The sequence below is a fragment of the Zootoca vivipara genome, chromosome 8, assembly GCF_965207765.1.
Source record: "Zootoca vivipara chromosome 8, rZooViv2.hap1.1, whole genome shotgun sequence".
NCBI classification, from domain to species: domain Eukaryota; kingdom Metazoa; phylum Chordata; class Lepidosauria; order Squamata; family Lacertidae; genus Zootoca; species Zootoca vivipara.
The window spans coordinates 27,433,176-27,455,316 of NC_142591.1; the positions used below are offsets into that span (position 1 = coordinate 27,433,176).

General features: G+C 40.1%; 2 protein-coding genes and 1 long non-coding RNA gene across 3 annotated transcripts; 1 reads left to right on the top strand and 2 right to left on the bottom strand.

Moving 5' to 3' along the window:
• Positions 1-1,996: 1,996 nt before the first annotated feature.
• On the bottom strand, positions 1,997-9,534 carry LOC118089892 (transmembrane protein 14C). The gene is made up of 5 exons (XM_035125013.3): positions 9,453-9,534; positions 7,867-7,943; positions 5,091-5,192; positions 4,096-4,183; positions 1,997-3,171 (listed from the first exon to the last, which is right to left on the bottom strand). Exons 2-5 carry the CDS (start codon positions 7,940-7,942, stop codon positions 3,114-3,116), a joined length of 324 nt encoding a protein of 107 aa, XP_034980904.2. The 5' UTR covers position 7,943; positions 9,453-9,534; the 3' UTR covers positions 1,997-3,113.
• Positions 9,535-9,647: 113 nt separating this feature from the next.
• On the top strand, positions 9,648-18,520 carry LOC148684779 (uncharacterized). Its single transcript, XR_015951381.1, has 3 exons — positions 9,648-10,109; positions 15,803-15,943; positions 17,703-18,520. It is a non-coding gene; the product is annotated as an uncharacterized LOC148684779 (long non-coding RNA).
• PAK1IP1 (PAK1 interacting protein 1) lies at positions 11,787-22,009 on the bottom strand. Its single transcript, XM_035124997.3, has 10 exons — positions 21,931-22,009; positions 20,674-20,836; positions 19,794-19,914; positions 18,541-18,615; positions 18,281-18,333; positions 15,996-16,141; positions 15,814-15,911; positions 15,241-15,340; positions 14,378-14,504; positions 11,787-12,169 (listed from the first exon to the last, which is right to left on the bottom strand). Exons 1-10 carry the CDS (start codon positions 21,991-21,993, stop codon positions 12,015-12,017), a joined length of 1,101 nt encoding a protein of 366 aa, XP_034980888.3. The 5' UTR covers positions 21,994-22,009; the 3' UTR covers positions 11,787-12,014.
• Between the last annotated feature and the right edge of the window lie 132 nt (positions 22,010-22,141).

Here is a 22,141-nt window from a genome sequence, read left to right on the forward strand (position 1 = left end):
ACTTGAGACAACACAGTTCTCACAGCCCTGAGAACAGAATCCAGCATTTCGAAGCATTGTCTAACATTCCAGGGTTCAACTGCACCTATTTTTGTCTTAGAAACATTTAATGCACCTTCTCCCCACTGTTCTTCAGCAGCCTGTTTATGCTTTTCTTGATGTGGAGCTGAACGCTAATAAAACAGAATTTGGAATCAACTCCTGAGGATGACATGTTTATGAGAGGAAGGGACTAATAAATCTGCCAGCCCCTGCAGCCCTGCTAAGGGGTAACATTAATTCCATCTCTTTTTCTACAGTGCACCTAATAAGCAAGTGCCCTGTGCCTTTGAAGGAACATTACAACCTTTGTTCCAGTGAGGCTCTGCTACTTACACAGCTAATTGCCTTTCCTGCAAAAGGGTTAGGATTCCTTACTTGGGGTTACAAAGCGGATTTGGATTCTGTGCCCTCTTCTGGTGCTGGCCATGAAATTGATCCAAATAGTGCTTGTCTGTCAGCATATTTCACATGCAAATATTTGATGGAGGGTGATGTTTTGTACACATATATATAGATACAAGCAAATTAGTTCAGGGCTTTGCTCAACAGTTGCTCAACTACTCTCTGCAACTGCAGTTCAGTAACAATCTCATGTTGAAAGGAGAAAGTTCAGGAACCAGCCTGCAGTTGGTTACCACTGGATTTGCCTTTCCCTGACTCATTCAGGTAATCTAGTTTAAGAGAGCTTCTTAATTCTCTCAGTACAGGGAAGTTGCTCCTGAATATCAGATGGGAGTATGTCCGGGTTAGGGGACCTGTAGCCCCCCAAATGCTGCAGGACAACAGCTCCCATAATGTTGAACTCAAGAGTATGTTGCAAACCATCATTCCTGAAATTCAATTCCGTTCTCATGTACAAGTTTCTTTAGCCAACAAGCAGGTCTTACTGTAACAGCACGATTTATATCCAATAAGCTTACATTTACATTAATTTTTCATGTCTCATCTGTGTGTTTTTTAATTCAATATTAATCCTATCTGAGCTAGCACAGCTTTTTAGCACCCTCTGTCGTCTCAACCCACAAATGCAGGTGTAGATGCGATCCACACACAATGTATTGTTTTTATGTGTCTGTTCAAACCAGAGCCATACATTTGTCTCTGGAGAGGTCTGCTTGGGGGCTCCTCCCCATAGCTTGTTGTACCCCATCACTTTTGACCTTTCCTCTTGTTAGCCATTAACATTAGCTGCCTAAAATGCAGAAGCGGCTTTAGCCTATCATTGCATGTCATCCATATTATCATATAGAGACACCGTGTGCTATATGTGCATGTTCGATCTATAGTAGGCTATCAAAACTGTCCACCTGCTTCCCCCAGACCAAAGGTAGCACACTAGCCAGATACTGTGGCCTGTCAACCGCGTGATAAATCCTTTGGTTTTAGGACCCACGTAATAGTGCAAACCAAAGAATTTTAACCATTCTTGTTTTCTGCAATGCATACCGGTACTTGGGTCATGAGTGAAACAAACCTCTAACAAGGCTAACTGAATGTTAGTTAGCAACAAATATCTCCCATCCATTATTCTTCATGGCAAAGGGTCCCAACAACGTTGTTATTTTTTGCTGGTAGAGGTGCATAGAGCATTTTTCATCATAGGACCACAGTGATAGGAAAGGATTACCTGATGAATTTCTGCCCATCACACAGCACAGGCCCACATTCTACACACTGGCAATCAGACTAAGGTTTTTGCCTGAGCCTCCACTCTTTATGGATGCATCACACAATGATTTATCCTGTTTATCCAAACTAAAACCTCAGTGTCCCTGTCACACCCAGTATACAAATCACAATTTGAATAGCTTCCCACGTTTTGGGCATTGCAACATTATTCTCAAAGATGTGAAAATGTCTGGTTGAATAACTATTGTAACCTTTTTTTTCATTTGGTTACAAACACTACGAGAACAATTGTTACCTTTCAATCAATCACAACAGAAATGTCAAGTCATCTGCATAGGCTTTAATGCTGTAAGAAAATAGCATATATGCATTGAACTCAATATTTCCCACCAATTCATTATATTAAAAAAGATAAGACATGGATGGATATATGATCAAAGACTGCACCTTTCAATAATAATAATAATAATAATAAGTTCAAAAAAAGAAGAGCACAAAAGTACTGTATACCAATCCAGTAAAGAATAGTTTTGACTACCATAATTCTATCTGTTTAATTAAAAAAAAACCAGTAGCATTTTACTTAACACGGTAAGAAAAATAGTACCCCTGTGTTTCTACAGAAGCAAGCTCCTAGCTGAAAACTCCATCAGGGTTATCCTCTCCTCCACTGAAACTATGATGGCATCTGCAGCGACTTAACAATAGCTGCAGAAATATCCTATATGTAACAGAGGTGAGTAACCTGTGGCCTTCCAGTGGTTGCTGGACCACAACTCCCATCATCCCTGACCACTGACCCTGCTGGCTGAGGCTGATGGGAGTTGGAATCCAACATCTAAAGCCACAAAGACTCCTTGGCCATGCTATAGGAAGCAGGTAAGGCGAGGGCTCTCTGACTCTCTGACATTTGCCTTTATATACATCCTCATAAATCTTATTGCTACGTGAATTTGGAAGAGTACTGTTACGTCAGAACAGCAGCATAAGGGACTATTCCCACAGCTTTCAGAATAAAGCAATAAGGGCCATGGTGGAAGCCAGGCCAACCCTGTTCTCTGCTGTCTCCATGCAGCGGAATAGATAAAAACTGCATTCAGCCACGCCTTCCCTGCTGCCTTATAATTTATAATCTCTTTATCGGTTAAGCCAAAAGCCTGCCTTTGCCTTTCCAGTCAACACACATTGTCTTCATCTACAACAAATATACCACACTGATTTTTGTATCATAAACAGTAGTTACTTCTAGAATGTGAAAAAGAAAAATTTCTGTACACAATAAGACACTGTCAATGACCTCTGTCATATGTTTTTAAAAATTAGGACCTTCACTATTTACGGCGTGCTCTTTCTTTCTCCTTCTCTTTCCCATAGCCCATTCATCCTGCTGCCTGGTGTTCAGTCTTCTTATCCATGTGTCTCAAGCCTCGTGAGAGGTCCTGTTATCCTTCATGTGGCTTCTCATACATCTTCAGTCCAAGCCTCCCAACCATCAGCAGGCTTTAAAGGAAAATGCAGTCAAGTTTATCTATATGACAGAAATGTGCGAAGCCGCCTCCTACGCAATTGCTCTTCTGACTCAATGCATGCGCAACACACCTCCAATATTTTATTTCGGAGGCTGGGACAGAAATGGGAGAAAGCAAACATGCTGTCCGGTAGTTCTCCATAACTCTCAGCCTTCCCAAACTGGAACCATGCAGTTCCTCAGGACCAGGTAACACTTGTCTCATTTTTTGGCTGTGCTAAGACAGTCTGTGCCCCCAACTCTCCCAAGGGGTCTACAGTGCTAATGAGAAAATCTCCCTTCCTGGAGAAATGCAGACATAGCCACCAGGTTGATTTGGCTTCAGAGTACACCAGTTCTGTTTTGTTAATTTTTATGGAATGCATGCTTTTAGTATTATATGGTTTCACTGTTGTTTCATTTTACAGTGTTGTGTATTTTGTATATCTGTAACTCACCCTGGGACATGTTTAAGAAAGGCGACTTAAGAATTTTAATTAAGCTATCAACAAGTCACCTGCTGATTGGCTGAAGGGATGGCTTTGGTTGCCAATGAGTGGAATATAGATTAAGGGAAGTGGAGCAGGGGAAGAAGGGAAGGTTTCAAAAGGTGGCCTTCCCTTGAAAGCGACAGAATGGCTCAACCTAAACCAGATCCTGCTTACGGTAATAAAATTATCTGATCTAATAAAAAGTACCGAAATGCACAACAAAACTGCTCATCCCCAAAAAGTGTTAAGCAATACAGTTTCTAGAATGCTATTTTATAAAACTAAAATTACAGCCTGATCCTAACTGTGCCTGTTTAGAAGTAAGTCCCATTGATTTATTTGGACTTATTCCAAAACATGTACGCAACAGGAATGCAACCTTAATGTCAAAAGCAAAATAAATAAAATAAACACGCAGCATAATACCTTGCACCAGCAATCAGTCCTGCAGGCATGAATTTTCCCGAGTTGTAGAATCTTATGCCCATAATACCAGCTAAGGTTCCAGAAGCAACTAATTGAAAGACAGAAAGAGAAGCAGCATTATATCAGGGGTGTTTCTGCCCACTTGAGGGCAATGATTAAAAAAGCCAAGTTATCAACTTTAGTATGTCACATGCACAAACAAGCAAGCAAGCAAGGACACACACAGCTCAAAGATGTGTACCAATGTAACCGTTTTACACCCCTTAGTAACAATTTCAACCAAACAATTATTTAATAATTTTTTTGAAAATTTGTTGACCACCTAATCAACAAAATGCTCCAGAAATTTCACGCCAAGTTCAAATTACACATTATTACTATTTTTATTAAAGCCAGACAGAAATGATGAACTGTAAGATGAATAATCTACTTCTACCTAAAATCTAACCTCAGAGAAAACTAGCGAAAAAGCCAGCATTGTGCAATTGGGCTAAGCAGCTGAGAAAATGTACTCTTAAGGAATGCTGAGAGGCACTTTCCTAATTGCAAGTTGCATCACACAGCACACAATTGAGAGCATGGGATATATCTCAGAGCAGGGATGAGGAACCAGCTGTCCTCCAGATGATGGACTACAACTCCCATCATCCCTGATGATGTTCTACTGTGTTGGGATGGGGTTGCTCCCTAGTAAGTGTGAGGTTAGGATTGCTTTAACTGACATGTGGTTTAATTCATCAAATGATGCTATACATGTGTGCTCCAGAATCAGCTTCCTGGTACAATACACAACACTACACATGAAATGACCCCACATTTATTCCAAATCAGCCTCCTGATAAAATTGGTATTTAACTTTGCTGCTTCTATCAAAGTGGTTTTGTTGCTGTTGTTATAGTACATCAACGAAATAAAATGCAGGTGCATTCAAAGCGTTGTGGTTAAGAGTTACTTTTACGTATTTCACATATATACATTTTCCCAGTTATGCTTACTCAGTGAAAGCCAAATGTTTTTTGAGTCTTGAGAAAGTTGGTAAGCTCCAAGTCCTGCTAAACCCCCAAAAAGAAGACCAGCAGCTAAAGATGGGACACTACCTGGAATAAATAAAACAAGGAATGTTTGTTAAGCTGTAGATATAAATGGGGTACATATATAAACCAAACCAACAAAATTTATTTTGTTCTAAGCAGTTTTCAGCTTAAAAAATAGCATTGTTCAAATGTTTAATATTTGAATTGATGTGATGCTTTATAGTGCAAGTGGTGGGGTCAGACCAAGGCACGTAAGGCACACCAAGGTTGGTCGCACCAGTGGGACCACCATTTTCTTTGAAGGTTTTGGTAAGTGAAGGCAAAGGAAGGTAGAGCATGATAAAAACAGAGGAGAAAGATGACTTATACTGTAAAAAAATAAAATAAAAATTAAGTAGGTGCAATGTTGCCTGTTGGTATTGAAAGTGAATTCTAGGTCTGAAAAACATGAAAAGTCCTGCCCTACAAAATATGTGATATCTGCTGTCCCAGTTATCTTCAACCTATTCAGACTGAGAACCCACTTTTCACCAAAACATGCATTTGAGGACCCATTTCTTAAACACCTATTGCAACCCACCTTGAATCATGCTGTAACCCACCAGCTAAAGACCAATGCACTATGCTAACCTCATAATCATATGTGCTATCTGGGAAACAGGTACGGTTTACCCCAACTATTTAAATTTCCCCTTTTAAATACTTGAAGGATGAACATATTTTTCACATAATAAAAAAGGCTAGTAGTATAGCTCATCCAGGTGTTGAACACAGATATTCACTCCTTCTCTCATGCACTCTAATTCCCTCTCTCACTTTATGGTCTGATCACATCGAAGTTTGACATTACATTGGGCTAGCCTACAAACCAGAAATAGAAATCTACCTTAAAAAGCAAACAAGCACATACCCCGTTTCCTCTCTTGTCTCCTCACAACTTCCCCATAGTAAAACTCAACATTTACTTTAGTGTCCTTTTAAATTAGCCGTTAGTACAGTTACTCTGGGCAAAGGATAATCCTGCACTATTCTAGGAAAGTGGCCTCAGGAGGCTGCTTCTACTCCCATTATCAGTTTATATATAAAGAGGTGACCTGCAAACGAAATTGATGAAATGTCACCACCTTTGGCTACTGGTGAATGGTCCCATTAATGAGGCTTAAGGGAGCACTCAACACCGATTTCTAACACCACTTGTTCCATTTGCAGGTCAAACCTAATTGGACTTGAAGCATCAAAGGGCACTGTTAAAATGGGCCGTGAGTATTTTCTGTCTAGGCATTCTGCCTTCCTTCCATCATGCCACTGAAATGACCTGGAATGATTTGTTATTCTCATAATCAGGGTGTGATCTGTCATTTTCATAATGCCCTTGTGAATAAAAAGCAAGTCCTGGAATTCAAATGCCTAGATCTCTTCTCCTAGGTATCTTAAAAAACATGGCATTAGGTTGTTGCTTCCCTCTTTTAAATTTTGATTTGCTTGCCTTGCAGCCAGAGAGAAGTTAAAATGAAGGACAAAAGAAACAAAAACAAAAAATATTACATCTGGGTCCATGCCCCCACCTTGACACTTATTCTCAGTCACCATTATGTCTCTAACCATCATTCCAACTACTCAAAATGCTGCAAGAAGAATCCTGTAAGAAGCCCCTCACCATGTGAAGATTCTCATCACAAATCAATACATAGATTTTCCATCAAGGTTAATGGAAGTTATACATGCAAGCCCGGAGAAAAATATGCCCCAGCCAGCTTTTGTTACAGAAATGCTACCGTCAGTTCTTGAGAGACCTTTCTTGTTAAATTATTCATTTGTAGGGGGGGGGGGAAGCCACGGGGAGAAAAAAACAACCCAACAATTATTTCCCTCTATGAACACAAAATACATTACTTACTGCCTAGGTACAGTAGTTGTGTGTGTGTGTTAGGTTTGATAAGAAAACATATCTTATACATATTTCAACCCCCTCACACAAATTATCGTTTTTTCTGAGGGGTTTTTTCCGCTTCCCTCAAAACGTTAAGGAAGTTCTCGTTTCTAGGCAGAGTAGGTAGTTCTGACAATGCTATAGCCAAACAATATATGCCATTGCAACACGATACACTGTTTAGCTGTGCACATGTTAGAATCACAGAGCAACATGTTTGTTCTAATAACCATGTGTGGTATTCAACTAAGTTTTATGTAGACCCATTGAAATTGTTGGACCTAATCTTCATTAATTTCAGTACTACTCTGAGTAAAATTTTAGTGAATATCAGCCTGAATGTGACACCTCGATGGGCACTGTGTGCAAGTCAGGGGGAAACAACGTGGCTTGCAACATGCAAACGTTTTGGGTCTTCCCGTCGATTATCAGCATAGCTCTGTCTGTGCCTTTATCATTCTAAAGCACGTTCTCATAGGAAGGGTGTCAGTTCCTTACAACTGCTAATCAGCACCCTGCAGCAAAAACTAGTAACAGCAGCTTGATATCTGTACATAGACTGATAGTAGGAATGCATAGTTGGAAGTTTCCCGTTTTTACAAGAGGGACCTCCATTTCAAAGAATATAATTCTACGTTTCCTAACTTGGTGCCCTCCAGATGTGCTGGGCTACAACTCCCATTATCCCTGACCATTGGTTCTGTTAGCTGATGGGAGCTGGAGTCCAACAACTGCTGGAGGGCACCAGGTTTGGAATGGCTATTTAATAGCAGAAAACAAGACCGTGAGGAGACATCAATACTATACCTGCTTTTGCATAGCCAATCATCCCGCCAGAAGCCACTAAAGCTGCATAGCCAAAACCAATCCAGTCCAACCCCATTCTGGAATGCAACAGAGATATGTATGTGGTAAATGTTTGTAATGAATGGAAATCAGATACAAATTGACTTTTTTATGTACCTTGTGCTAAAACTGTCTTAAGTGTAGACTGTTCTTCCTATGGCACAGCATTTTGTCATATTCTCAGTCTTGCAAATAAGGTCTAAGAAGTCACTGGCCTGCCCACCAAATACCAATTTAAACTGTTTCAGGCATATGGGCAACCATAAAACAGAGGAGACAAGACTAGAACTCTATAAATTCTCCCATGCCTGATTACAGCAGGTAAGTGACAATTTAACATATTCCTGCTCACAGCCTCTCCATTGTTTCGGTTTATTTTGACAGTGCTCATGAAAAAACCCCACCTGCATAGAAGAAAAAAACCCCACTTTATGACCTTTTAAATGTGGGGGTTTTCTGGTTATGTATTTATGTGTTTTTATACCATAAGGTACCCTGTGAACATTGGATGGAGGGCAGTATATTAATTTAATAAATAATAAAATAATAAGGGGAAAAACCACTTTTTCAAAAGGAAAAATATATATTAGATTGGTCTTGGATTTATTGAGTGGTTTTGGAGAAACCAATCTAAAATGGTGTTCCATGCGAATAGCAATTATCTACCTCTCAAAGGAAACTGTAGAGGAGAGAAATGAAATCAGGATTATAAAACACTTGCTGAAAGAGCAATATAAGATGCGTTTGTAAGTACATTTTCCAGGAATGGACACAAAAATATGAAATGAATTCAACAGACACATCTTTAATATTGGGCTTATACACTGATTTGCTAAACATCTGCAGACTTACGGTAAATAATAAGAGACTCAAAGTTAATTTCCTTTGCGTGCTTTTCTAAATTTTGAAATTATGGGGGAGAGGGAAACAGATTAAATGAAAACATATATAATCCTCAGTCTGAACTTAACTCACTGTGTGGTTGTGAGGCTAAAACTATACCCTATACTCCTTGCAATGGTGGAATTCAAGATGTAGTAATTTATTTAATTTCAGGTCAGTCTATAAAAAAAATTCCTCTAACTTCATGTAACTAGCAGCAAAGAGTTTTCTGACAATTATTTTCAAAATAAACGTGCATGTGTTACTCATATTTAGATATCTGTTTTGTTGGAGGGGAATTTTTCTTGGAAGTAGAGAATTCTCTGGGGTTTTGTTTTGAAATCTTGCAACACCCAGGCTTAGAAAGAGTTCTGTGCACTCTTAAACAAAACAAAAGCTCCAATTCAGATCGATAAGGCATTATGTTATTAAAACCGTGAATTTCTGTAATGGGACACACACACACACAAACACACACACACAAACCACCCTCTGATATTTATCCGATTTCCATCTATGTCTGCACAGAATCCCTTCACTGTTCACCAACTATTATATATACGGTATTCACAAAAGGTTCAGTACAAAGCCAGTTCGCTAGCTGCTGCCCTAAGAAAAGAAGAGAAAAAACCGTGGCAGGGAACTCCATGAATAAAGTCACTTACTCTGCAGGAACAGCAGCAGAAGAGTCACAACGTAGGAACAGAACAAAACCGAGCAGTGCAAATACTGTAGCGAATCCGCCCGGCAAAGGGGGAACTACAAAAGAGCAACGCACGTGACGCGGGCCAAGCAGAGCAACAACCCGAGTTGTATTTGCAAAATCGCGGCCAAGCGGCAACCTGCCCTTTGGTTTTCTTACAGAAAGCTGCGACGTCAACCAACCCAAACGTACCATGACCGGGGGCGGGCGTTATTTCATTACATGTACAGGCGAGGCCAAGCATCAGAGCATTCCTCTGAGCATTGCAAACGCGTTTTTCCACCCTGCTGGTGCAATCCCCAATGGTTGCATCCAAAACTAATCTTTGCACGCATAAAAGAGACGAGCTCAAAACGGTGACTTTTCTTTTTAGTTACTCTGGAATCTTAGAGAGAGCCTGTTTCACAGTGGGCAAAGGGGGTGGTTCTTGCAACCCTGAAATCCACACCGAACATTGCAACAAATTAAAAAATCTTCATTGGAATCTTCACGAAGGGGTCACGAAGAGTCGGACACGACTTAACGACTAAACAACAACAACAACAACAACAATTGGAATCTTCAGGGCTGGTTAAGGCAGGTTGCAGCCCCAAGTACATTTACTGAGTAGGAATTACCGGTAAGCGCAGGTCCACACTGTACTTTGATTGATTGATTTTATTTTATCCTCACAACAACCATGTAATGTAGTTTGGTTTTGTTTGTTTTTAGTGGTAAAAGTGGCACATTTATAGCACATGACTGACCCCAAAGAATCACGGGAACTGTAGTTTCCTCTTCACAGAACTACAACTCCCAGCATTCTTTGGGAAAAGCCAGGTGTTTTAAACATATGGATCTGCCCTTTGACTGCAACCCTATAAATGCTTGTCTGCGAATAAATCACATTAAACTCAGTATGATTTACTTGTGCAAGTAGGAAAATTTAGGGCTGCATGGACATTAGCTCACCATAGCTGCCAAGTTTTCCCTTTTCTCGCGAGGAAGCCTATTCAGCATAAGGGAAAATCCCTTAAAAAAAGGGATAACTTGGCAGCTATGTAGCTCACTGGTAGAGCTTTGTATGCAGAATGTCCCAGCTTCAATCCCCAGCATCTCCAAGTAGGTCCAGGAAGACTTCCTCCCTGAAACCCTACTGACTGGCAATAGTGAGCTAAATGGACCCTGAAAATTATAGAAAAAAGTGTATCGTCTGGCTTCGGTTAGATAGCAACTTGCTTGTATGAACTGGGCAGTCAAGTTAAGAATAGGAAGTTGGTTGCTGCACTACTGCTGCAATCAAAAGACACCAGAAAAGAATCCAAATAGGCCATTACATTTATGCAGCTTCGCTTGCAAGATGCAAATTCTAGTTCTGCCCATAGTGCAACCCTATGCCTCTTTACTCAAAAGAAAACCTCACTGTCATCAAAAGGTCTAGTAGGAAGCAAAATATGTCAGTGGGGAGTCAGTGGGATTGCTCCTAAATTGAAGTGGAAGAGTCAGGGTGTGGTAAGGCTGCCATATGGGGAATTTCTGAAAGGCGGCGCTTTGCCCTAAATCTATGAAATATGGCAACCCTAGGGTGTGGGTGTGTTAGCCTGCCAAGGAGAGGGCAGAGGAGCTGTCTCTATGGCGAGAGCATGAATGACACTCAAAAATGTACCGGTATCTCCAGTATAATTGGTGGGCATTCAGTGGTTTTGCTTTTCTATATTGATTTATTGTTCATCAATCAGGTTTGTAATTTGTATTAATATTCTGTTTATACTTTGGGGGCCATTGAGCCAAAAAGCATTATATAAATGAACCACAAAATAACTTCATAACTAATATAGCATGTTGAATCCAAGCATATCACCCTTCCGGTGTCACTTTGCCCTTCTATGGGCACCAAAAATGGTTGCCGCCGGCTTCGAAAGTCGCTTGTACGCATCTCAGGAAGTGCGTCACGCAACTGCCGGTGTCGCTCCGCCCATCTATGGGCACCAAAAATGGCCGCCGCCGACACCGGAAGTTGCGTCTATGCACTTCCGGACATGCGTAGGTGCGACTTTTGAAGCCGGTGGCGGTCATTTTGGGTGCCTATAGAAGGGCAAATCCGGGGGGGGGGGGAAATGGCCGCCAGCAGGAGAAAACAACGGAGAAAAACGGGAGACGAAGTGATACGGGGGACCACCGGGAAAAGGTAAGTAAAAACGGGGGGTTCCCGGGGAAAACGGGGTACTTGGCAGCTATGTAAAAAGTATTTTCATACTAGGAAGATTTCTGTACTTGTTCTTCCAAAACTTACAAATTCAACCACTACAATAGAACATTTCAGGTGCTTTATATAAAATATTTATTTAAAAACAAAAAATGTTTCCTCCTCTGTAAAAAACATTTGGTCATAGGATCTGGAAATGCTCACAGCTTAAATAAAAATGGTTCCTTTCTATAAATATTAACAGATCAAATTGCCATGAAAAATTGTGCTGGAAATAAAGTATACTCTGGTTGGTGGCAATTTATTATAGGATTAGAATTGCAAATGGTAGCGACATATTCACATTAATCTCTGCATTATCTTTTTCTTCTTTTGCTGTACACCAGCAGATTTTCCTTTCTTGAGGGTTTCTTGGCCATCACCCTCTGATGACTTATCACACTCAGCCCAACCAATTTTCTTTTTCTTTATCAATGGTTGCTCCTCTTCATGTGCTGAAACAAAATGAAGTTATTCATTGTTAAATTTAATGATGTAATGCTTTAAATACACTGGAAACTATTCAACTGTGTCCCTCTACACATGGAAGGCTCTTTCTTCCAGGGGAGGCTTCCATGAACGGAAGGCAGAGGGAAACAATTTTCACAAATTTACAGCTACCCACATCCATTCCAAAGGTTCCCCCAGTTCTGTTGAACAGATTTAGAAAGGCTGCAGGGCACTGCAGAGGAAAAGAGAAAACAGCCCCAAACACCATTGGACAAACTGGAGTCAACTCTACATTTTACAAAATAACCAGGGTTTTTTTTGTTGAATGTATGAACAGTAACCTCCATGATCACTATTGTCTAAATAATAACTTGAATCAAACTATCATTGGACTTGTGCATTTTTCAACTCTGCAGAACGAACTGGTTTGATGAGAGCCAAAATCACTTGTCCCCAAAATGCTGTAAATATACTTTATGGTAGGATCTGGTTAATATAGATCAACCCTTTTTTAAACAAGTCATCGCTGTATTACCTACAGCTGAAAACTTAACAGAAATCCAGGAAAGCTCTACTTGATTTTGAACTATTTCATGCTGCGGCTGGGCTGTCATGGATTAGAGAGTGGAACATACTTAAAGACACAGATCTATTAGATTTAGAGGGCTTCGACAGCAGGTTTTTAAAAGGGGTTTTTTAAAACCATATACAGTGGTGCCTCGCTAGATGAATTTAATTCGTTCCACGGGTCTTTTCTTATAACGAAAAAGTCGTCTAGCGAATCCTAAAGGAATGCATTGATATTTTTTTTAAAAAAAATTGCCCATAGGAACGCATTAATTGAATTTCAATGCATTCCTATGGGAAACCGCGATTCGCTAGATGAATTTTTTGTAAAACGAATTTGTCTAGCGAGACAACCTCCGCTAGAAAAAACCTTTCATTAAGCGGAAATTTCGTTAAGCAGGGCATTCGTTAAGCGAGGCACCACTGTAATTAGGAAATCACTTTATAAAATCTGGGATAAATATAAGGGAATATTGGAACCTAAAATCCCCTGGTGGACCTCCCCGATAGAGGCCATGGCAGTAAAAAGGAAAAATGCAAAAGGTGACTGGGCAACATATAGAATGTTACTAGACTGAGGAAAACAACAATAAATAAAATTTGAAAAAAGTTGATGAACTCAGAAGGTATGTGACGGATTGGCTACAATATTTTCAAATAAATGAGAGGTGGAACATTGATAGACAAACTGGATTTGAAAAAGAAACATCAAGATTAGAAAAAGAATTAGTACAAGCCAAAAATAAGCATATCTCCAAAATGTATATTCTTCTACTCAAGTGGGAGACTAAAGAAGAAGTGAAAAGTGCAATGGTACGTTAGGCCCAAGACCTAGGCCATAATATCTACATGAATCAATGGGAGAGATTATGGAAAGAAGATATCAGGTACACAGCATGCTACAACAAGAGAAAATATCATGAAAATTATATATTGGTGGCACCTCACCCCGACCAGACTGGTCAAAATGTATAAGAGTGGATTGGAAAATTGTTGGAGATGTAAAGAGGGGAAGAGGGTTATTTATGCATATGTGGTGGGAATGTGGAAAAAAGTTTTGGGGTGTTATATATAATGAATTTAAAAAGATGTTAAAAATCCCATTCACAAAATGACCAGAAGCCTTCTTACTAGGGATAATGTCAACTGAAATTAAAAAAGAAGTAAGACCACTCTTTATGTATGCGACATCCGCAGCCATAATTTTAATTGCAACGTATTGGAAAAATGAAATTACTCCTACAAAATCAGAATGGCAAGTTAGATTGTTAGAATATCTGCAAATGGCAAAAATGACAGGGAGGGTAAGAGGGTATTCAACACAAAAAGTAAATCAAGAATGGATTATAGTCAAGGAATATCTGAAAAATTACTGTGACAGCAAAAACTTGTTGGCAGATCTTGAATGAGTCTTGCAATGTATAGATAATATATGTAAATTTAGTGTTTCTATTTAATTTCTCTTCTTTCTTTTTCCAAAAGACTTAAGAAAATAATATAATAATATGATACTGTGTAAAATATAACAAGTGTAATTTACGGTAGTTTTTTCGAGAACAATCGGAAGTCTATTTAAGGTATTTTTTAAAATTTCTTTAATAAAGTTTTTTTTAACTTAACAGAAGTCCAGGAAAGCTTTATGATACCTTGAGAGGATGTTGTGGCTTCATTGGGGGTCTTCTCGGTTTCTGAATCTCTTTTGTGCCAAACTGCTAAACATGTAAGCCTGGCCTTAGTATTGACTTCACACAGCAATGATGGGGAATTACTAATCTGAAGGGAGGGGGAAAGAAATGGTTAATGTAAATCCCAGAAACCATATTATTCTGTAACAGCAATGGATAAGTGCTTAAATCTTAATTCCTGGCATCTCTAGGTAGGACTGGGAGTGAATCCTGTCTGGAATCTTGGGAGAAAATACAAAAAACAATTCAAACGAGAATCAAGCATAGAGCAACACACGACAACCATACATGGGAATGCAATGTCAATTCTAAAAGAACTCTTCAAACAAACAGATAGGATGGGCATAACTTAGATCAGTGTTTCCCAACCAGTGTGCCTCCAGATGTTTTGGGACTACAACTCCCATCATCCCTAGCTAGCAAGACCAGTGGTTAGGAATGATGGGAGTTGTAGTCCCAAAACATCTGGAGGCACACTGGTTGGGAAACACTGACTTAGATGGCCAGATAAAAAAAAGAGTGGCTTACACCATCAATATTTGTATTGATGGTGGAATTTCAGAAGATGTAGCTTACCTGCTGAAATGCCCTCTTCTACACAACTCTTAAAAGGTGTAAAAGCTGTGTCTTCTCTTTTCACTTGGCGGCCATAGGCACACCTGCAACATAATCCTAGCTGTGTTTACTCAGAAGCACACTTCCCACTGATGTCACGGCTAGCTGAGATTGTGGCTATTAAATGCCAATGAAATAAATTAAGACTGCACTTCTTGGAATTTAGTATTCAACCTTGAATGGTGCACTTAGCTTTGTAATATACAAACCTTCTCAAGATCAAGACTCCACATCTTAAGGTATCCATCGCTCGATGCAGTCACCAGAATATGTAAGCCTTCCATTTCAAAAGTGTAGATCTCTTTTACTCTATGGATCAATAGTTGGTATGAAATATCCCAATAAAATTAGTAAAAATTAAACAGCAGCAAGCACTAAGAAAACTGGCGTTAGGACACAATTCAGCCCTATTTAACCACTTAAAGTGCTACTGGTTTAAACACATGCTTTCTTTCATGCTAAAATCAGTAAATAAATAAATAAATGAAGTGCTGAACTACGGCACATTCATAATGAAAATACAAAACAAGACTCCAAAGAGAAAAAATTAAAAACGGACTATTATATACTCCTAAAAGTTGAGCCGGAGCATGCATAATATTTCAATGTTTAAAAGATTATTGTATCTTATTTTTCTGTTGGAAGCCGTCCAGAGGGGCTGGGGAAACCCAGCCAGATGGGCGGGGTAGAAACAATTAATTATTATTAATTATTATTAATATTATTATTATTATTATTTATTATTATTATATCCTTTCTATTATGTTTCAGAAAGAAAATACCTTTTTTCATGAGCTTTAAATTCACAAAGGCACTTTTGAGATTCACAATCAAATAACCGTACAAATTCTTCATCTCCTGCAATGGCAAGTATGGAATCCTGAAGGAAAAGGTGAAGAAAACATAAATCAGGTTGAATTTATTTAAAATGTTTTACTTACTTTGACATTGCATTACTACTTACTGTAAGAAACTTTACTGAAGATATTCTCTTTTCTGCAACAATGGTGCCAGAAATAGAAGCAGTTTCAAGGTTGTATATATCCACTTTGTTAGCTATAACTACCACGTATACCTCGCCACTGGGTGACCATTTAACAAGATGCGCATCTACGTTAAGAGGAAAAATGATACAGGTTTTATAAAATATTAATTTCAAATACATACTAAATAATCACTTTACTGCAAACAAAATAAGGAAATCTAAGGTGGAATCTACACACATATAGAAAACATTCAGAAAATGCTTTTTAAAAAGTGTTTTTAAAAATACAAATAATTTTCCATAAGGCTCACCATCGCCATAAAGTGTCACATTGTATACTGTATTGCACTTAAAACACATTTAAAATGTTTTATTTGCAACTGTATACTGTGGTACCTTGGCCTGCAACCGATTTGGATTACAACCGTTTTGGATTACAACCACGTCAAACCCGGAAGCGCATGTCCCTTTTTTTTGGATTACAGTACAACCCATTTTTGGGGAGGTCCCATTGGCGAAAGCGCGCCTTGGGTTACAACCTGTTTTGGTTTACAACCACACCTCCGGAACGGATAGCCGAGTCCTAATACTGTACTGAATGTTATCAGCAATCTAAGCCAAATAGAGAAATGAAATGTCTTGGACATTGTTAAACTACTGACCCTCCCCCAGTTCCCTTCTGAATATTGCTAGAACATCTCTCTCGATTCTTTTCAAATGTGATGTGCTACAAATACTGTATATTCCTGGGTATAAGACTACTTTTGCCTACAAAGGTCCGTATAGTTAAAGCTATGGTTTTCCCAGTAGTGATGTATGGAAGTGAGAGCTGGACCACAAAGAAGGCTGATTGCCGAAGAATTGATGCTTTTGAATTATGGTGCTGAAGGAGACTCTTGAGAGTCCCATGGACTGCAAGAAGATCAAACCTATCCATTCTTAAGGAAATCAGCCCTGAGTGCTCCCTGGAAGGACAGATCGTGAAGCTGAGGCTCCAATACTTTGGCCACCTCATGAGAAGAGAAGAATCCTTGGAAAAGACCCTGATGTTGGGAAAGATTGAGGGCACTAGGAGAAGGGGACGATAGAGGACGAGATGGTTGGGCAGTGTTCTCGAAGCTCCAAACATGAGTTTGACCAAACTGCGGGAGGCAGTGCAAGACAGGAGTGCCTGGCGTGCTATGGTCCATGGGGTCACGAAGAGTCGGGCACGACTAAATGACTAAACAACAACAACAACAACAACAAGACTACTTTTTAACCCAGGAAAATCTTTCTCAAAAGTCAGGGATCATCTTATACGCAGGGTCGTATTTCTTATATGGCGAGTATATCCCAAACTCTTTACTTTAACTGGAAAAGTTGGGGGTCGTCTTATACGCCCAGTTGTCTTATACGCCACAATATACGGTACTTGTTCACAGTACAAAACATTACATATACCCCACTATGTAAAATTTTTGCCTTGTTTTTACAAGTCTTTTAAAAGAGTGTTGTCTATAAAGATATAAAAAAGGTAAATATATTAGTTATCTATAAACCAAAGTTTCCTTAATGTTTCTGCTTTGGAAAACATGTAGCCAGTGGTGTTCCTTGTGTTCAAGGAAGGCTCTCACCCAGCAGAGGCTTCTGTCAAGCAGAACAGAGGAGGAAATGATTTCCGTCAATTCTGTTTCCTTCCTGCAGGACCCCATTTCATCTCCCATGCTGTCTGAAGGATCCCAAGACCTTCCTGGAGCAGATTTAGGTGATGTGCTGGGGAGCATGGTTTAACTATTTTGCCTTCATAGATGCCACCAGTGCAAAGACATTTGAAGCACTCCTAACAGAAAAACCAAATCCTAGCTATGCTGAAGGGAAAGAGGCATGAAGCAAGAAAGACTGCTTGGAAGTACTCAACAGGTACCTCCAGAATATAGGAGACTAAGAACTTGAGAGCCATAAACATAGATTGATACAAGCTTTTAAGGGTTCCAGAGGAGGGCTAGGACTCAGGATGGGAATGATGTTTCTGCCAGGAACAATTGCCAGTGAGAAGGCTGGTGACTTATAATAGCATTCAATGGGATTATTGGGCAATGCGGGCCTTGAAACTTTTGTGTAACAAATAGAGATTCTCGGGGTTTTCAGGGCTGCATCACAAATCCAAGGACACAATAACTGTGGACTCTGAACTCAAAAAATGAGACACACATGGTATTTGGCAATGCATGGACATATCTATAATTACAGGACAGGACAGAATGCAAAGGGGATATACTCACTTTGTTTTATATTTTTTATGAATGCAGACCTTCCTTCTACAAGGTTCCATGTTCTGAAAAACAAGATGCTTAATAAACATATTTTGGAGTGAAGAATTAACTAGTTTTAAAAAATGAACAATTTAATGTTTTTCTCCCCTCTGGGACTTGTTTTGAATTTGTATCACTTGTTAATTGCTCTGAGTTTACAGAAAAGAAGAATCTAAAGTTTTAAATAAAATTAAAATGAATGTTTCTGAAGTTGCAACCTTCCGACTCACCTTAATGTCTTGTCTGTTCCTACTGACAAAGCTAACTTCCCAGAAGGATGAATAGAGAAAGATGTCACATGTCCCCTAATAAAAAGAGCAAATGAAAGTCAAGATTCATTACTCCCATGAACTCACTAGCAATAAAAAATGCTGCCCATGAATTAAGGCTGTCTTTTGCATCCTGCCATTAGGAGCTACATTTGTGGGGGTGACGTGCAGGGAGATCTTTTCTGTAGTGGCACCCTGGCTTTTGAAACTACAGCCCCCTACAATCCAGATGGTAATTTCGCTATTATTCAAGCACTGGCTTTAAACATGGCATGACTTCACAGGCTTCTGAAAACTAATACTAACTATCAGCTGAGAGATGGTGGATATATTGTGTTTTTATATATATTCTTGGGGGGAAGTTATATATTGATATCATTATTATTTTTCGTTTGACTGTTATCCACCTTGAGATCTTTTTGATTGAGAGTGAGATATAAACAACTTAAAAAACAACAAGTTCCCAACTCTGACGTATCCAGATTCTACAACCCTGGGAAATAGTATCAATGACAGCTCAGACTAAAGCAGGGGTTGTCAACCTGCTCCCTACCGCCCACTAGTGGCCATTTCAGGATTCTAGGTGGGCGGTAGGGGGTTCTACGGCACAAGCTGAATCCTCCTTCCATTAAACACGGGTGGGTGGTAAAGAAAATATTTACCATCAAGAAAAATGCATTAGTGGGCGGTAGGTATAAAAAGGTTGATTACCCCTGGAGCATCTTCAGTGGTTACACTACAACTGAGCATTCTCAGTTGTTACACTTTGAACTCCCTAATTGAAGAAACCTGCCCCAACCTGATCCTACTGCATTTTCTTAGCTGTTTAAGTGAGTTTGGGGGCAGTAACAAACTTAGGCTGACTTGGTTGTTGCTTGATTCTGATACTATTTTTCTGATAACAGTTGTTTCATAATGATATTTTACAACTGTTTTATGCTGCATTCTCAGCTTACCACACGTGTGTGATAAATATATAGGCTTGTAAACAACTTCAAGAAACCCTCCAGAACAGCATGGGATGTAGTTTCTGCAAGGTGTTCCTATCCAATTTCCACCACCCACTGTAGCCTTCTGTACCATGCCATTTTGGATTCTCTGGAAGAGTTGTTCTGGAATGGTTGCAGGGGAAGAGAGCATAAGAAAGCTTCTCATGCAACTCTGAAATTAAGCCATACACTTTTTTAAAAAAAGAAGAAGAAAACAATACTTACTTGTGTGCCTTAATGGACTTTAAGCACTCCCATCGTTTTGTGTTCCAAATGCATATTAAACCGTCCTCGGCTCCACTCAATAAATGTGAACTTCCATAGAATTCCAAGCAGGTTACAGTGCCTGAAAATCCATGCAAATCAGTTACATTTAATGTATTTTGAACATGTCTTCTACATTTCAAAATGGTAATTTTGCACCATAGCTGATTTAGATATGCCTTGCAAAACTGCACATGCTAAACTATGTTTGGAAGCTTATGGCTATCATTTGGTGCATAGGAACTCTGCAGTTCTCGGTACCACTTTGAATTTGATTCCACTGAAATCCATGAAAATTATTTCTGTGTACAGTGGTACCTTGGTTTATGAACACAATTGGTTCCGGAAGTCTATTCATAAAATGAAGCGTTCATAAACTGAAGCAAACTTTCCCATTGAAAGTAATGGAAAATGAATGAATCCGTTCCAGATGGGTCCGCGGCGTTCGTAAACTGAAAATTCATAAACCGAGTTGTTCATAAACCGAGGTTCCACTGTATGCTGCTTGGAATTGGAAATAAACCCTTGAAATAAGGTTGGCATGTGCATTTTACCATGTGCTGGATTAAAGGCAGTGCCCTTGATTCAGAATCCCACAGGCACTTCAACATGTATATGGGGCACCTGCTGGAGCTGGCTTCCCTTTTTATTAATACCACAGAAGTGAATCAGGAAGCCTTTATGCTTGCAACCTTTCATGCAAGTAGCCTCTGGATCAGGGCAAATATTTGTAAGCCTCTTCATATCTTTCTGTACTTAAGTCCTGTTCAGAACCAACTCCCACTAATACATATCTCACTCCCAATCCATGCAACTAATACAAGAATGATAAGCCCCTTACCATCGTGTTGCATCAGTGCCCCATGTTCTACTTTCTTTTTCATGTCGTAGATTTGTATGGTTTCATCCTTGCTGCCAGTGACTACATATCTGTCATTCACAGCTACTGCGGACAGTGAAGCAGTGTGAGCATGATGGGTGAAATCAGGAACAGCTGACCAGTTCTGAAGATAAAACATAAAAAGAACAATTATTATTTGCTAATGATATCCCAATTTTAAAAACAGAAACAGGGAACTAATCTTCAGAGGGCCTGATGCAGCTAATCCTATTCATCAGTAAGTTCAATGATAGCAATGGAGTTATAGGAATTATGCCATAGTTCGAATAGGGACTTAGCTAGGATGAACTGTGTTGGGATCAAGACCAGAATGTGCACAGAGCACACAAAACATTCCATGTTCAATCAAGGAGATATCTGGTCAGTTGAGAAACAATCATGCAAAATTTGTCACAATCTCTACCTCACAGGCTTGTTGTGAGGATAAATGGGGATGCCGCCTTTAGCTCCCTTACTTGGAGGAAAGTGGGGTATAATCACCCCCCCCCCAAGTGTCCCTATTTTTTCAGGGACAGTCCTGGATTTACAGAAACCGTCCCAGTTTCTGATTTGATCCTGGAATGTCCTGCTTTTCCTTAGGACATCTCTATTTTCATCAGAGAAATGTTGGAGGGTATGGAGTTATCAAGACCCTCGAGCCATCTGAAGGCTGTAGAGGTAAGTTTTTTAAATATTTAGTATTTTATTTTGTTTCTACAGTATATATGTTGGAAGCCACCCAGGGTGGCTGGGGCAGGCCAGTCAGATGGGCGGGGTATAACAACAACAATAGAATAGGACGTCCCTAAATGTTGGAGGATATGATAGCTCAGCCGCTAGAGCACGAAGCTATTAAGCTCAGAGTCGTGGGTTCAAATGCCACGTCGGGCAAAAATATTCCTGCACTGCAAAGGGGTTGGACTAGATGACCCTCGTGGTTCCTCCTATGAACGGGAGGAAGACGCCCTTTCATCGCCCCCATCTCTCGGCAACATTCGAACCCACAAGGGCGGAGCTGCGCGCGGCCAATGCCGCGAAGGCTTCTGGGAAGAAAGCCTTAGAGCAAGACGAGGCGAGCTCCCCCGTGACCCTCGTGCGTGTAGCATCTCGCGTGGCGTGCGTCGCGCATGCGGCCCTCGTGCTGTAAGTGCACAACGCGCCACTTTTTGCTCTTTCCAGCCCCCACCCGTTTCGTTTTTTAAAAAATACAGTTCCTACCTCGCCCGGCTGTATCGCGAACCCGAAAAGCACCTGTTCGTAGCAGCCCCCTAACAGCTCCATTTCTCGGCCTTTCGGCGACGCCTAATGACGCGGGGGTCCTTAATAGCTGTGCTGCATGGGGTTGTCTATTTCTCCCGCCTGATCAGGAGCCGGAAGACTGTGCCACCAGCGTGCGTGCGCTGCGGTCGTCACTGACGCTTCCCGTTCG

Coding starts and splice junctions, on each gene's coding strand:
- LOC118089892 (XM_035125013.3), bottom strand. CDS start 7,942: ATGGGGTTGGACTGGATTGGTTTTGGCTATGCAGCTTTAGTGGCTTCT. Junction 5,193..7,866: donor GATTGGCTATGCAAAAGCAG/GTATAGTATTGA, acceptor TATTTATTCCAG/GTAGTGTCCCATCTTTAGCT. Junction 4,184..5,090: donor AAACATTTGGCTTTCACTGA/GTAAGCATAACT, acceptor TCTTTCAATTAG/TTGCTTCTGGAACCTTAGCT.
- PAK1IP1 (XM_035124997.3), bottom strand. CDS start 21,993: ATGGAGCTGTTAGGGGGCTGCTACGAACAGGTGCTTTTCGGGTTCGCG. Junction 15,912..15,995: donor CTTCAGTAAAGTTTCTTACA/GTAAGTAGTAAT, acceptor CTTTTCCTTCAG/GATTCCATACTTGCCATTGC. Junction 14,505..15,240: donor GGAGTCTTGATCTTGAGAAG/GTTTGTATATTA, acceptor CCCTCCCTTCAG/ATTAGTAATTCCCCATCATT.